Here is an 11,354-nt window from a genome sequence, read left to right as displayed (position 1 = left end):
TGCTGGCATTTTGCCAGCAGACATCCCACTAGCAGGCAGTGTCCTGCAGCGGCTAAGCAAGGGCCAAGGTTAAGCGCCTGACTTTGAGTTCCAGCTACTGTGTGACATGGACAAATTGTTACAAATGACAACACTGATTCTGGGTCATGGGATCAAATGGTCAAATCAGCAAACAGTCACTGAGCCCCCGGGCCCCAGATGCTGTTCTGTGCTGGTAAGCCTGACATCTAACCCCAACCCTTGTTCCAACCCAGATCCCAGCCAGAGCCGTGTCTGTGACCGTGACCATCCAGTGGACAGGTTTGTCAGGTGGTGAGCGCTCCGTCACCAGGAGAGTCCAAGCAGGGACACCATGGAGGAAAGACCGTACATAGGTGGGAGGACTGTCTGGGCCCTAAACCCTTGCCTTCTACCCAGGAGAGGAGAGGGCTCCCAGGCCCTCGCTGGGAGGAAGGGTAAATTTCTAGGAAAGGCCCAGATGTAGGGGAGGGGAGGTGAGCCCCGACTGACTTTCCCAGAATGAGGCCAGGAAGGAAAAGGAAGCTGCAGGCCCCTCCCTGCTCTGATTCAATGCCCTCCCCCCCCGAAAAAAAAACGGCCCAGTTGGGATGCTGGGAGCCCCACAGAGTCAGAGTGCAAGTGGACTGGGAACTCAGAGCAAGAAGAATTCAGCCTGATGAATCCTTATGACCAGGGTGAGGGGAAGTCACCAGGGGCCCACAGAGGGCATGAAGGTAGAACCTGGGGTTGGGGGGCAGGTGTTGCAGGGAGGCCTGGCAGTATCTGACATCTGGGGAAGGGGCTTGGGAGGGGCTCAGATGTGGGGAAGAACTCGGCTCCAGTGACTTGTGATTACGGAAGGGGCTTTGGGGAGGGGACAGGCATCAGGTAGCGTTTGAGGGCCCAGAGGTAGAAGAGAGGACTGGGGGCCAGAAGGGGGATGGGAGAGGAGGACCCGACCATCTGGAGGTGATGCTGGGGACCCAGCATAGGTGGGGACAACTGAACCTACAAAAGGGAGGAGGGTGCAGATGTTAAAGTGAGGGCTGGGTAGGAGGCCTACTATCTGCAGAGGGGGCCCGTGAAGGGGAGGTCTCAGTCTGTGGCCCCTAGCCTGTTCCTGTGGGCAGTGACCTGGACTCAAGTCAGGCTCGCTGACTGCTGGAGTATGTGCAGAGTGAGTGACAGACACTGAACTGGACAGAGGGACAGAGGGGCAGACTCAGACGTGCACAGATGCAGAGATGGACAGACAAAGGTCAGAGGAGCAGATGGACGTGCAATGGAGAGTCAGATACAGAGTAGACAGGGACACTGAAAGACAGCAGTGTGCAGGGAAGGTGTGCAGAGGAGTCAGGGGTCCACTGAGACCCTCTGTTCAGTGTAGGCTCAGGACAGGCTTCCAGGACATCATAGCTCTGGGTGATGGTGAGACAGGCAGAGCCAGAGCCCAGTATCACACTGTGCTCCTCCGCCACCCCCACATATCTCCCCCTCCCACAGTGTTCGAGAGCCCTCCCAGGAAGCGATGCTGCAGGCAGGGGACATGGCTCACACTTTTGGGTCTGGTGACTGCCTCGATGTGGGCCGTGCTGCTGACCCTACTTATCCTGTGGCGTGAGGACACCCCCAGCCCTATGTGTCCCCCTCAACCCACTAGGCCCTCCCGTATGCCCTCCCAGACCCCCCTCTCAGACTTGGGGAGCCCAACTTCCCCATCATGTCCCCCACCTCGAACCTGCCAGCCCCTTCCTGCTCTGTCCGCCAACCTTCTAGAGCCCCAGCCCTGCCCAGCATCTCCTGGCTTTTCAGCCCCTCTCCCGTGTGATACCTGATGCCTCCATCCTCTGCTGGTAGGTGAAGCATGGGGTGGGGAGGGCGCACCTGACAAGCCCTCCCTCTCCCCTCCTCCTCTCCAGACTGGGACACTGCACAGAACCTGAAACAGCTGGAAGGAAGTGCCTCCCAGAATGGTATGGAGGGGCTGAGGGTGGGAGTCGGGACACCAGGCCCTCGTCCCCTCCTGCCACTGATCACTGTGGGTCCTGGGGGAAGAGCTGCCCCTCTCTGGGCCTCAGTGCCCCCTCTGAGAACTGAGGGTCAGCCTGTGTTGCCCCCTCCCCTGGAGGCTCGCAGAGGAGGGCTGTGAGAAGTGCCTGATGGGATGTCAACATCTGCAGTTGTTACAGGAGTTACATAACCACTCGGTGCCTCAGTTTCCTCATCTGTAAAATGGGCATCACTTTAGTGCTACGAGGTGGGAGCGAGCTAGGACTTGTGAAGCACTTAGAACAGCACCTGGCTTCCCATAAGCTGTCAGTAAACACCCACAGCTGTTAACTTTTACTTTGCAAGGCGGAGGAGCAGGAGGGGGCAAGTACACACGTTCATTCTCTCCTTGTCTGTACTTTCCGGAGCACTTGTCCCTAAAACTAAAAGGAGCAGCCCATGCACTTGAGGCTAGGGCAAGTGTTCAAGGGCTTGTCTTCGTGGTCCCCAAGGACACTTCTTCTCCCCTGCTGCCCAGTGTCTCAAGTTTCCAAGGACTTGGAAGGACACAAGAGTGATCAGATGGCCCAGAAATCCCAGGGTGAGTGACCTCAATTTGGGGTCTAGAGTGGGGGTGGGCCAGGGACTTGGTGGCCGTCTGGACGCATAGTGCTCTAGACCAACTGTGCCCCCACCATGGACTCCGAAATGAGCAGGTGGCCCTAAAGACCCAGGCTAAGAGGTCAAGGGGACCGATAGGGGCTTACGGGGGAACTCTGAGGACTTTCTTCTTACCGGGCCCTCTCCCCTGCAACCAGCTGCCCAGTTGTTGAAGAAACTAGAGAAAATCCAAGCTGAACAGAAGAGCATGAAGTCTCGTGGTGAGAGAACTGGCGCGGGACATGGGACCAGACTTGGGTGTCCTGGAGCCATGGGGGACCATGAGGCCAGGGGCTAGGCTTGGGAAATTTCTGGCCTTAGGCATCTTCCCTGAGATCTGTCCTGTCCTCCCCACCCCAGAGTCTGAGCAATCCCGGTACCTGGATGGACTTGGAGCTGATCTGAGCAACCTCAAATCCAAGAGTGAGGCTTGGGAGGGGGTGGGGAGAGGGGGCAAGGAGGGGGCCTGTGAGTTGGTCTCTGAGCACTGACCCCCTCCCCCCATTCACCCAAGGCTTGAACGAGAGGCGTGTAGCCTCAGACTCACTGGAGAGACTCCAGGAGGAGGTGGCAAAGCTGAGGATGGAGCTGAAGATGTTGAATGGTGAGTGCATTGCAGGTGCGATGGTGTGTGAGGTACGCTTGTGTGTGTTGGCACACCCCTGTGATAACACATCTGTGTGATGTGTATTGCAGCATGGCAATATGTTTGTGTGAGTTGAGCGTGAGGTGCAGCAGGTTGTGCTTGACTGCTAACCTAAAAGTGGTCGTTTGAACCCACCCAGAGGTGCTGTGGAAGAAAGGCCTGGCAATCTGCTTCTGTAAAGATTTAAAAAACCCTATGGAGCAGTTCTACTCTGTAACACATGGGGTCGCCATGAGTCAAAATCAACTCAACAACAGCTGGTTTGGTTTTTGGTGGTGTGGGGGAGGGTTGGTGGGGCACAAAGGCATTTGTGTGGCCCTGTGTGTTTTGAATGTGCAGGAGAGTGTGTGTGATAACACACCTGGGTATGAATTTATGTGTGTGGCAGGGCAGATGAGGAGCACACAAGAATGACCTTTCTGATTCCCACTGCTTCCTTCCAATGCTTTGGGCAGCTCCCACACTGTCTTCTCCACTGGGTCATAGTATTCCTGCATCTACTATTGTCGAGTTTGCTCATGTGCTCTCCTCTGCCCACTGTTGCTTAGTGGAGAGGAATCAGAAGTCTAGGGAACCAGATGGGGTAACCTCTGCAGTGATGAGGATGATGGGGTTGGTGGCATCTCCCCCAGGCATGGCAGTGATGGAGGTGATGGCAGTTATGAGGGTCATGTGAGTAGTAATAGGCTGCAGAAAGAGCAGAAATTTCATCACTGCACCTTAAACTGGGGCAGGAACCTGGGTTTTAGAGTTCTTCTGTGGCTTCTTGAGCTTCCTGCAGTCCTGCCCCTTGGTTTTTGGTCTTCCTTCTCTGGGAAGCCCCAGCTTCCTCAAATGGGTATGAGAAGAGGAAGGATCTGCACTTGGTGTGAAGGAGTCCTGTCCCTGGGGACATGGTGTGGCTATGGGAATCCCAGTGAGAAACCCCATTGTGGTCCTTCTGGGGAAGGTATAGGGGCTGGATCATGGTGACCTTAACAACAGGTCATCTCCCATTTCCTACCTAATCCCTGAGGACCCCGAAATCTGGCCCCATGGCTTAGGGTTTGAGTCTACTTCTGGAGTTGTCTTTTGCCTGTGTAACATACAGCCAGGACACCTTGCCCCAAGTCAGCCACTAAGGGACATTCTTTTTCTATTGTAATGCTACACCCCTAGAGAGTCATATACTGGTCACTGTTTGATGTGCAAGAAGCACCCAGCTCTGTTCTCCTGAGGGGCTCCCAAACTACTGTGGACCCCAGGCCCTTTAGAAAAATTCGACCAAAGCTATGGAGCCTCCCTATATGTCGTTATAAGAAAATCTATTTTCAATCAAGAGAATCCACCCGATAATAATGGGTAGTGTTGGTTGTTGAGGTGCTGCTGGCCGTGAGGTGCTTGTGGTGATGGTGTTGCTGGTTGAGGTGTTCCTGACAATGGTGGTGTTTGTGGTGATGGTGTTGGTGGTTGAGGTGCTGCTGACTGTGTTCCTGACAATGATGGTGTTTGTGGTGATGGTGTTGATGGTTGAAGTGTTACCGACAGTGGTGGTGCTTTTGGTGATGATGTTGGTGGTTGAGGTGTTTCTGACAATGGTGGTTTGTGGCAATGGTATTAGTGGTTGAGGTACTGCTGACTGTGAGGTGCTTGTGATGATGGTGTTGGTGGTTGAGATGTTACCAACAGTGGTGGCGTTTGTGGTGATGGTGTTGCTGGTTGAGGTGTTAACCAAAAGCGGTGGTTTCTGGTAAATGGTGTTGGTAGTTGAGGTGTTCCCAGCAGTGGTGGTGTTTGTGGTAATGGTGTTGGTGGCTGAGGTGTCACCAACAGTGGTGGTTTGTGGTTATAGTGTTGGTGGTTGAGGTGCTGCTGGCCATGGAGCTGGTGTTGCACATCAACATCAGAGTGCCAGGGAAGAAGACAGCCTGTGAGAGCCTCCGTTAGGCTCTGGGGTAGGTCTGCTTCCAGCCTGGCCCCAGGAGTGACTTCATAAGAGACACTGCCACGCACTCCACCCCCTCTTCCCATGGTGCCCACCACAGCCATCCCTGAGCCTCTCCTCCACCCCAGGCTCCGCGTGCAACACATGCCCCGAGAAGTGGGTTAATTTCCAGAGTAAGTGCTACTACTTTGGTGAGGGATCTCGGATGTGGCTCCAGGCCAAGTACGCCTGCGAAGACCTGCACGGGCGACTGGTCAGCATACACAGCTCAGAGGAGCAGGTGAGCCTGGAGCTGAGGAGGGTGTGGTACGGGGTCGGGGGATGTGAATCCCCACTCCAACCTACTGTCTGGGGGACGGACAGGGAGGGAGGGACCCAAGCATGCCCCCAGTTCTCCATCCCAGTTCTGCCTCCCAGAACTTCCTGAACAGACGTGCCAAGAAGGACTCCTGGATTAGCCTTCAGGACCTGGACATAGAGGGCAAGTTTATCTGGTCGGATGAGAGCCCTGTGGACTATAGGTAAGGAGGGGGCCCCAGGCCCAGGCTCATAGAGGAGGCCCCTGGGATACCAGGGATACAGGTGAGGTGGGAACACCATGGAGGGAGAAGCCCCCTGGATGAGCCCCTGGGGAAGGGGATCAGGACTCAGAGAGGGGTCCCTAGGCTTAAACTCAGATAGGGGGGCCTCTAAGGTGCAAAAGAAAGAGGCTGTGGGGGAGGGAGGGAGCCCCAGAGGGGGCTCAGAGAGGGGGTTCCGTGGCTGGCAGGGAGGGAAGGAGCTCCGAGTACAGACTGGAAGGACAGGTGTCCAAGCTGTAGGTGCAGGGTGGGAAAATTGGGGCAGGGAGCTCTGGGAAGGAGACGACAGGCAAGGTCAGGAAAGAAACCCCAGGTTTAAACTCAGAGAGGGGGAACTGCTCTGCCATGTTGTTGGGTGCCGTTGAAATCGAGTCCAACTGAGAGTGGCCCTATAGGACATAGTAGAATTACCCCCATGGGGTTTTCTAGACTGTAACCTTTACAGGAGCAGATCGCCAGGTCTTTTCTCCTGCTGCTGGGTCAGTTTGAACTGCTAGCCTTTTGGTTAGCAGCCAAGCACTTAACTGTTGTGCCACCGGGGCTCCTTGTTCTGCCATAAGAAGGGAGGAAATTTGGGGGCAGGGGCCCCAGGCCTGGACTTGGGGGAAACTTCTGGACTGCAGCTGAGGGAGATGGTCAGGGTTTGGGTGCCAGGCCAAACGTCTCTGGGGGGACAGGGAAGGTATCTCGAGGGCCCCCCAGGCCCAGACTCTGGAGGGGGTGTCTAGGCTGCAGGGAATGAGGCTGGGGGGAGCACGGGGGTTTCTTTCCTCTCCCTCCTCCCCTGACCTGTAGCCTTTGCCCCAGCAACTGGCGGCCGGGGGAGCCCAATAACCAGGACCCGGGCGAGAACTGCGTGATGATGCTCGGTTCCTCGGGGCAGTGGAATGACGCCTTCTGCCGCAGCCAGCTGGACGGCTGGGTGTGTGAGCAGCTGGCCACATGCTGACTGCCTGTGCCCTCGGCCTCCTGGGCCGGGCCACTCGGACCTACCCCAGGACGTTACCCCTGACAGCCCCCTGCCTATCCAGGCGCACCTCCCTGCGCCCCGCCCCCGCCTTGCCTCCTTTACACCCTCCTGCGACAACAGCCAGGCCCACAGCAGGACACTGAGGACCCCAACCAAGACCTGGACATCTCCGTGGTGTCTGGAGGGCCCTGGTGACATTTTCTCCCGCTCAATCTGGCACCAGGTAGCTGACCCCTCCTGTCACCACCTGATTGAATTGCGTCCACCCAAAATATGTATTAAAGTCCTGTACCTGTGGATTTGGCCCTGTTTGGAAATGGGGTTCTCTCCTGTTAATAAGGTTACATCAGAGCAGGGGGGGCCCTCAACATAACCCCTTCTGACTTATATAAAGAGCAGGGCAGACAGAGACATACACAGCGGGCAGAGATGCCGTGTGAGGACCTGTCTGTTAGTAAAGGAATGCCAGGTGCCGCGGGCAGACACCAGAAACTAGGAGAGAAGCCCCCAGAAGGAACTCAAACGGCTGAGCCCCTGACTTGGACTTTCAGCCTTCAGAACTTTCTCTAAATCCATCCACTTGTGACATTTCTGTTACAGCCAAATCAAAAACCAAACCAGTTGCCACTGAGTTGCTTCTGACTCATGGTGATCCCATGTGTGCCAGAGTAGAACTGTGCTCCATAGGGTTTTCAGTGACTGATTTTTCAGAAGTGGATCACCAGGCCTTTCTTCCGAGGCACCTCTGGGTAGACTCGAACCTCCAGCCTTTCAGTTAGTAGCCGCGTGCAGCAGTAGGTAACTAAGACAATGCCCCAGATGGCCTGTCCCTCCAAGTACTCATTGGGAGAACCCCCACTGGCCAAGCCTGAAGGCTAGAAGTGCCCTCCCCACTGGGGTGCAGCACCTGCCAGCCCAGCCTTCCGGGGAGCCCCCCTTCAGACCTCTATATGCACCCTCTATGACGCCCACCTCCTCTCCGTTCCCCTCCCCAGAGGCAGCCCCTCAGGGAGCACCACAGGGTAGAGACTGGGCTCAGACAGAGCTCCCCACTCCCCCTGCCCTGGCTGCCCACATCCACTAAACGGGGCGATGGCCCCTCACACCCGCCCCCTCCTCAGAGGTCTCCAGGCATGAACCGTGGGGCTGGGAATGTCAGAGCTGGCTGCCTGAGACAACCTGAGGAAGGGGGCAACTGAGGTGGCATTCACCCTAATTTTTCCTACCTCGTTACAAGAAGCACTTACTAGGTAGGGCCTGGAGATTAAGACTCTGGGGTCCAATGGGCCAGAGAACATTCTAGATCCCCCAAGTATCTTGAGGGCAAAGGAGTGGACCCTCTGAGTCTAGGACATGGGCACCCAGCTCACAGGGTTGCAGGGGAGGTGCTGAGTTGACACGTGGGAAGAACAGGGCCTGGTACACTGTAGGCACTCAGCAAGTGCTGGCTGGCTAGAGAGGGAGGGGCATCCAGGGGCAGATGGGAAGCGGCCTGGTCACGCACAGAGGGTCTGCGAGGCTGAGGTGGCACCAGTCCCAGGCTGGGCCAAAGTCAGCCATGTATCTGAGGCTGGGGAAGGAGGTCAGGATGGCAGGACCCCTCATCAGACTCCTTGCCTGCCACCCCTCACTCCTGCCTAGAAAAGAAGGTGCCAGATACGGTGCCGTTGATTCTCAAGTTCACTCAGGAAGGAGGGATCCATAGGAGAGACCCACATGGGACCCCCGGAGCAGGGCCAAGTTGTTAGCCATGCCCTGGGGGGCTGGGGAGAGCACTGTAGTGGGCTGGGGTCCTGAGGGCTGGCCACAACGATTCAGGCGGGGTTTCAGGCCGGGTAGGATCAGGGCACAGACAAAAGCTGGGCCCTCGGGGTCAGACCTGGGCTAGAACCCCCAGACAACGTGTCAAATCCCCAGGCCTGGACTCCAGGCCAGGGTGTAACTGCCACATGGGGCCACAGCTCCACCCTACCACCTGCTCAGGCCAATACTGGGGTCCTCCTTGGGGCCTCCCTTTCTCTCACCGCCACCTCCAAACCCATAAGATCCCTCAGGCTCTGCCAGCAAAACATATTCAGAAATCTGCCCACTTCTCACCCCTTCCTGCCACCTAGGCGCTGCCCCGGTGTTGCTCCCCTGGACTGCTGCAGCCGCCTCCTTCCACTTCACTTCACTGCTCCAACCCTTCCAGAAGTTTCCTCCCCACTCAGAGAAAAAGCCAGTCCTAAAAGGCCTGCTGGGATGGCAGCACCCCTCCCAGGCACCTTGCTTCCCCACCTTCATCTCCCACCTCCCCCACCAGCAGCCTCCTCACTGTTCCTTGAACCTGCAGGTGGCTCCCACTTCAGGGCCTTTGCACTGGCTGTTCCCCTAGCCTAGAACACTGTTTGTGTTCTTAGCTGCCCTGAAGTCAGCCTCTGGCTCCAAGCACAATACCTAGTCCTATGCCAGCCTCATGATCCATTGCGGATGGGACCATTGTGATCCATAGTGTTTTCACTGGCTGATTTCCAGAAGTTGATCGCCAGGCCTTTCTTCTTAGTCTGTCCTAGTCTGGAAGCTCTGCTGAAACCTGTTCAGCATCCTAGCAACACGCAAGCCTCCACGGATAGACGGGTAGCGGCTGTGCATGAGGTGCGCTCGCTGGGAATCAAACCTGGGTCTCCTGCATGGAAGATAAAAATTCTAAAAATGACTTAGTGACCTCCACCAATGGCTTTAGTGGATACTTTACCTGCAGCCCAAAGCACCCTAAGTCAGAGCCGCCGCCGAGATGGAAACCTGCCTGACCACAGCCTCCTGTTCTTTCTCCCCATCCTCACTTGCCCCAGCCCAGGGCCCAGCCTCACAATCCTATGGCTGGTTTCAAACCTTCCCCCTTCTCCACCAGCCCCCTGCCTCACCCTCAGCCAAGAAACAGACCCCAGGCCCTCCTCTCCTGGCCTCCAAGCACCCTGCATCCCTTCCTGGGGACCAGCTCCTCTTCACCTCCCTCACCCATGTCCCTCTGCTGTCCACCACTGCCAGGCCTCTGCAGAGCTGACCTTCTGCTCCTTCTTGCTCCTGCAATCTGGCTCCTGCCCTAAAAGGCCCTGGAAACCCCAAGGACCTCTGGCGGATAAACCCAAAGCCAACTCCTACAGTTTCCCAGGAAAACTGGTGACGCAGCAACAGCCCCTCTGACTCTCCCACCCTCTCCTGCTTCCCAGGGCTCCAGCTCCCCCCCATCCTCCGCCCCCCACAGACCACCTCCACCAGGCCTATGGTTTCCTCTTCCTGAACTTGATCCCCAATCCCCAGACCTGGGTACCTGTCACCAGGTGCACCTCCCCCCAGATTCAGGTTGTCACCCTGAACCCCACCCCCAGCCCTCATCCCAGCTTCCCCAGACCTCTCCCCTCTCCCAGCCCTGCCTTCATTCCACAACTACTTCCTGATGGCCTGCTGGGCGCCTCGTGCTGGGTCCTCCATATTTTTCTTTATTCTGATGATGTCCCCTTTGCAGTGTCCTGAAGCCCACCGCTGTTCAGCACTTCTTCCCCTCTTGCCAAGATGACTGAAACTACCCCGACCATGCCCCGCGTGTCCCCGGTGTCCCCATCTGTATGTCCGTGCCACCTCCCATAATGCAGCCTAAACAGCAAATCGGAAAGCCACACCCACCCACCAAACCCTTTGCTGAAGCAGTGAGGGGGGCGCAGCGGAAAGTGCCTGTAGTTCCTTCCCAAAACAGATGCCTTCAGGTCCTGGAGGGAAAGCGGAGCGAGGAAGATCTGAACAAGCTACCCCCAAAGAAGTCTGGGAGGACTCCCCTTGGGGAGGAGTCATCAGCGAGGTGAGGAAGGCCACCTGTTGTGTAATACATGCCCAAGTAGCAGTCGTGTTTTTAAAAATTAAAAATATTTCAAGTGTCTAGATGACTCCAACCCAAGCCCAGCCACTCCCCTTGGAGAACCAGGTTGCTGCAGCACAGGTTTTCCAAGTGTGGTCTCTGGACCATCAGTAGAACTAGTTGGGAAATGCAAATTCACGCACCACCCCAGCCCTGGAGGATCTGAAAGCTGGCCGGGGGGTGAGGGGTGGGGAGGGGGTGCGCCATCTGAGTTTTAAGGAGTCCTCCGGGCCATCTGGACACTCCGGTTTGGGAACTACCGCCTTAAAAGCATTGCTTCTCAAACTAAGGTGCCCAGAGATCAGCCACCCAGGAATCTTGACTCTGACTGGGTAGTCTGAGGTGAGGCCTGAGTGTCTGCACTGTTCACAAGCTCCAGGGTGATGCTGAGGCTGCTGGTCCATGGACCACACTTTGAGTAGCGAGGGTGTACTGTCTAAGGCTGCTTTCAGTGGTGTAGTGGGATAGAGCTTGCAAAGCATAAGCTATTTATTATCTGGTCTTTGGAGTGCCTTGCTGGAGCAATGGTGAACACGGGGATGCTAACCAAAATGTCAGAGGTTTCAGCGCACCCAGAGGCACCCTGGAAGAAAGGCCCAGCGATCTACTTCCGAAAACTCAGCCACTGAAAAACCCTACAGAGCACAGTTCTATTCCAACACACATGTGGTCTCCATGAGTCAGAGTTGACT

The 11,354-nt window shown here is 56.3% G+C and overlaps 1 protein-coding gene across 1 annotated transcript in view; it reads left to right on the top strand.

Annotated features, from left to right (window-relative positions):
• The window catches only part of FCER2 (Fc epsilon receptor II), an 8,362-nt gene extending 1,301 nt beyond the window's left edge, over nt 1–7,061 (top strand). The window contains exons 2-11 of the mRNA XM_023733109.1: nt 255–374; nt 1,504–1,617; nt 1,920–1,973; nt 2,528–2,590; nt 2,808–2,870; nt 3,010–3,072; nt 3,164–3,253; nt 5,348–5,499; nt 5,637–5,740; nt 6,608–7,061. Coding sequence (XP_023588877.1) covers nt 353–374; nt 1,504–1,617; nt 1,920–1,973; nt 2,528–2,590; nt 2,808–2,870; nt 3,010–3,072; nt 3,164–3,253; nt 5,348–5,499; nt 5,637–5,740; nt 6,608–6,749 — 867 coding nt within the window. The 5' untranslated portion in view covers nt 255–352 and the 3' untranslated portion in view covers nt 6,750–7,061. The remainder of the gene's footprint in view (nt 1–254; nt 375–1,503; nt 1,618–1,919; nt 1,974–2,527; nt 2,591–2,807; nt 2,871–3,009; nt 3,073–3,163; nt 3,254–5,347; nt 5,500–5,636; nt 5,741–6,607) is intronic.
• The last annotated feature ends 4,293 nt before the right edge of the window (nt 7,062–11,354 follow it).

The sequence above is a fragment of the Trichechus manatus genome, unplaced genomic scaffold (assembly GCF_000243295.1).
Source record: "Trichechus manatus latirostris isolate Lorelei unplaced genomic scaffold, TriManLat1.0 scaffold00057, whole genome shotgun sequence".
Taxonomy (NCBI): Eukaryota; Metazoa; Chordata; class Mammalia; order Sirenia; family Trichechidae; genus Trichechus; species Trichechus manatus.
The sequence above is the reverse complement of the archived record's forward strand: the minus strand, read 5'-3'. Positions and strand labels throughout refer to the sequence as shown.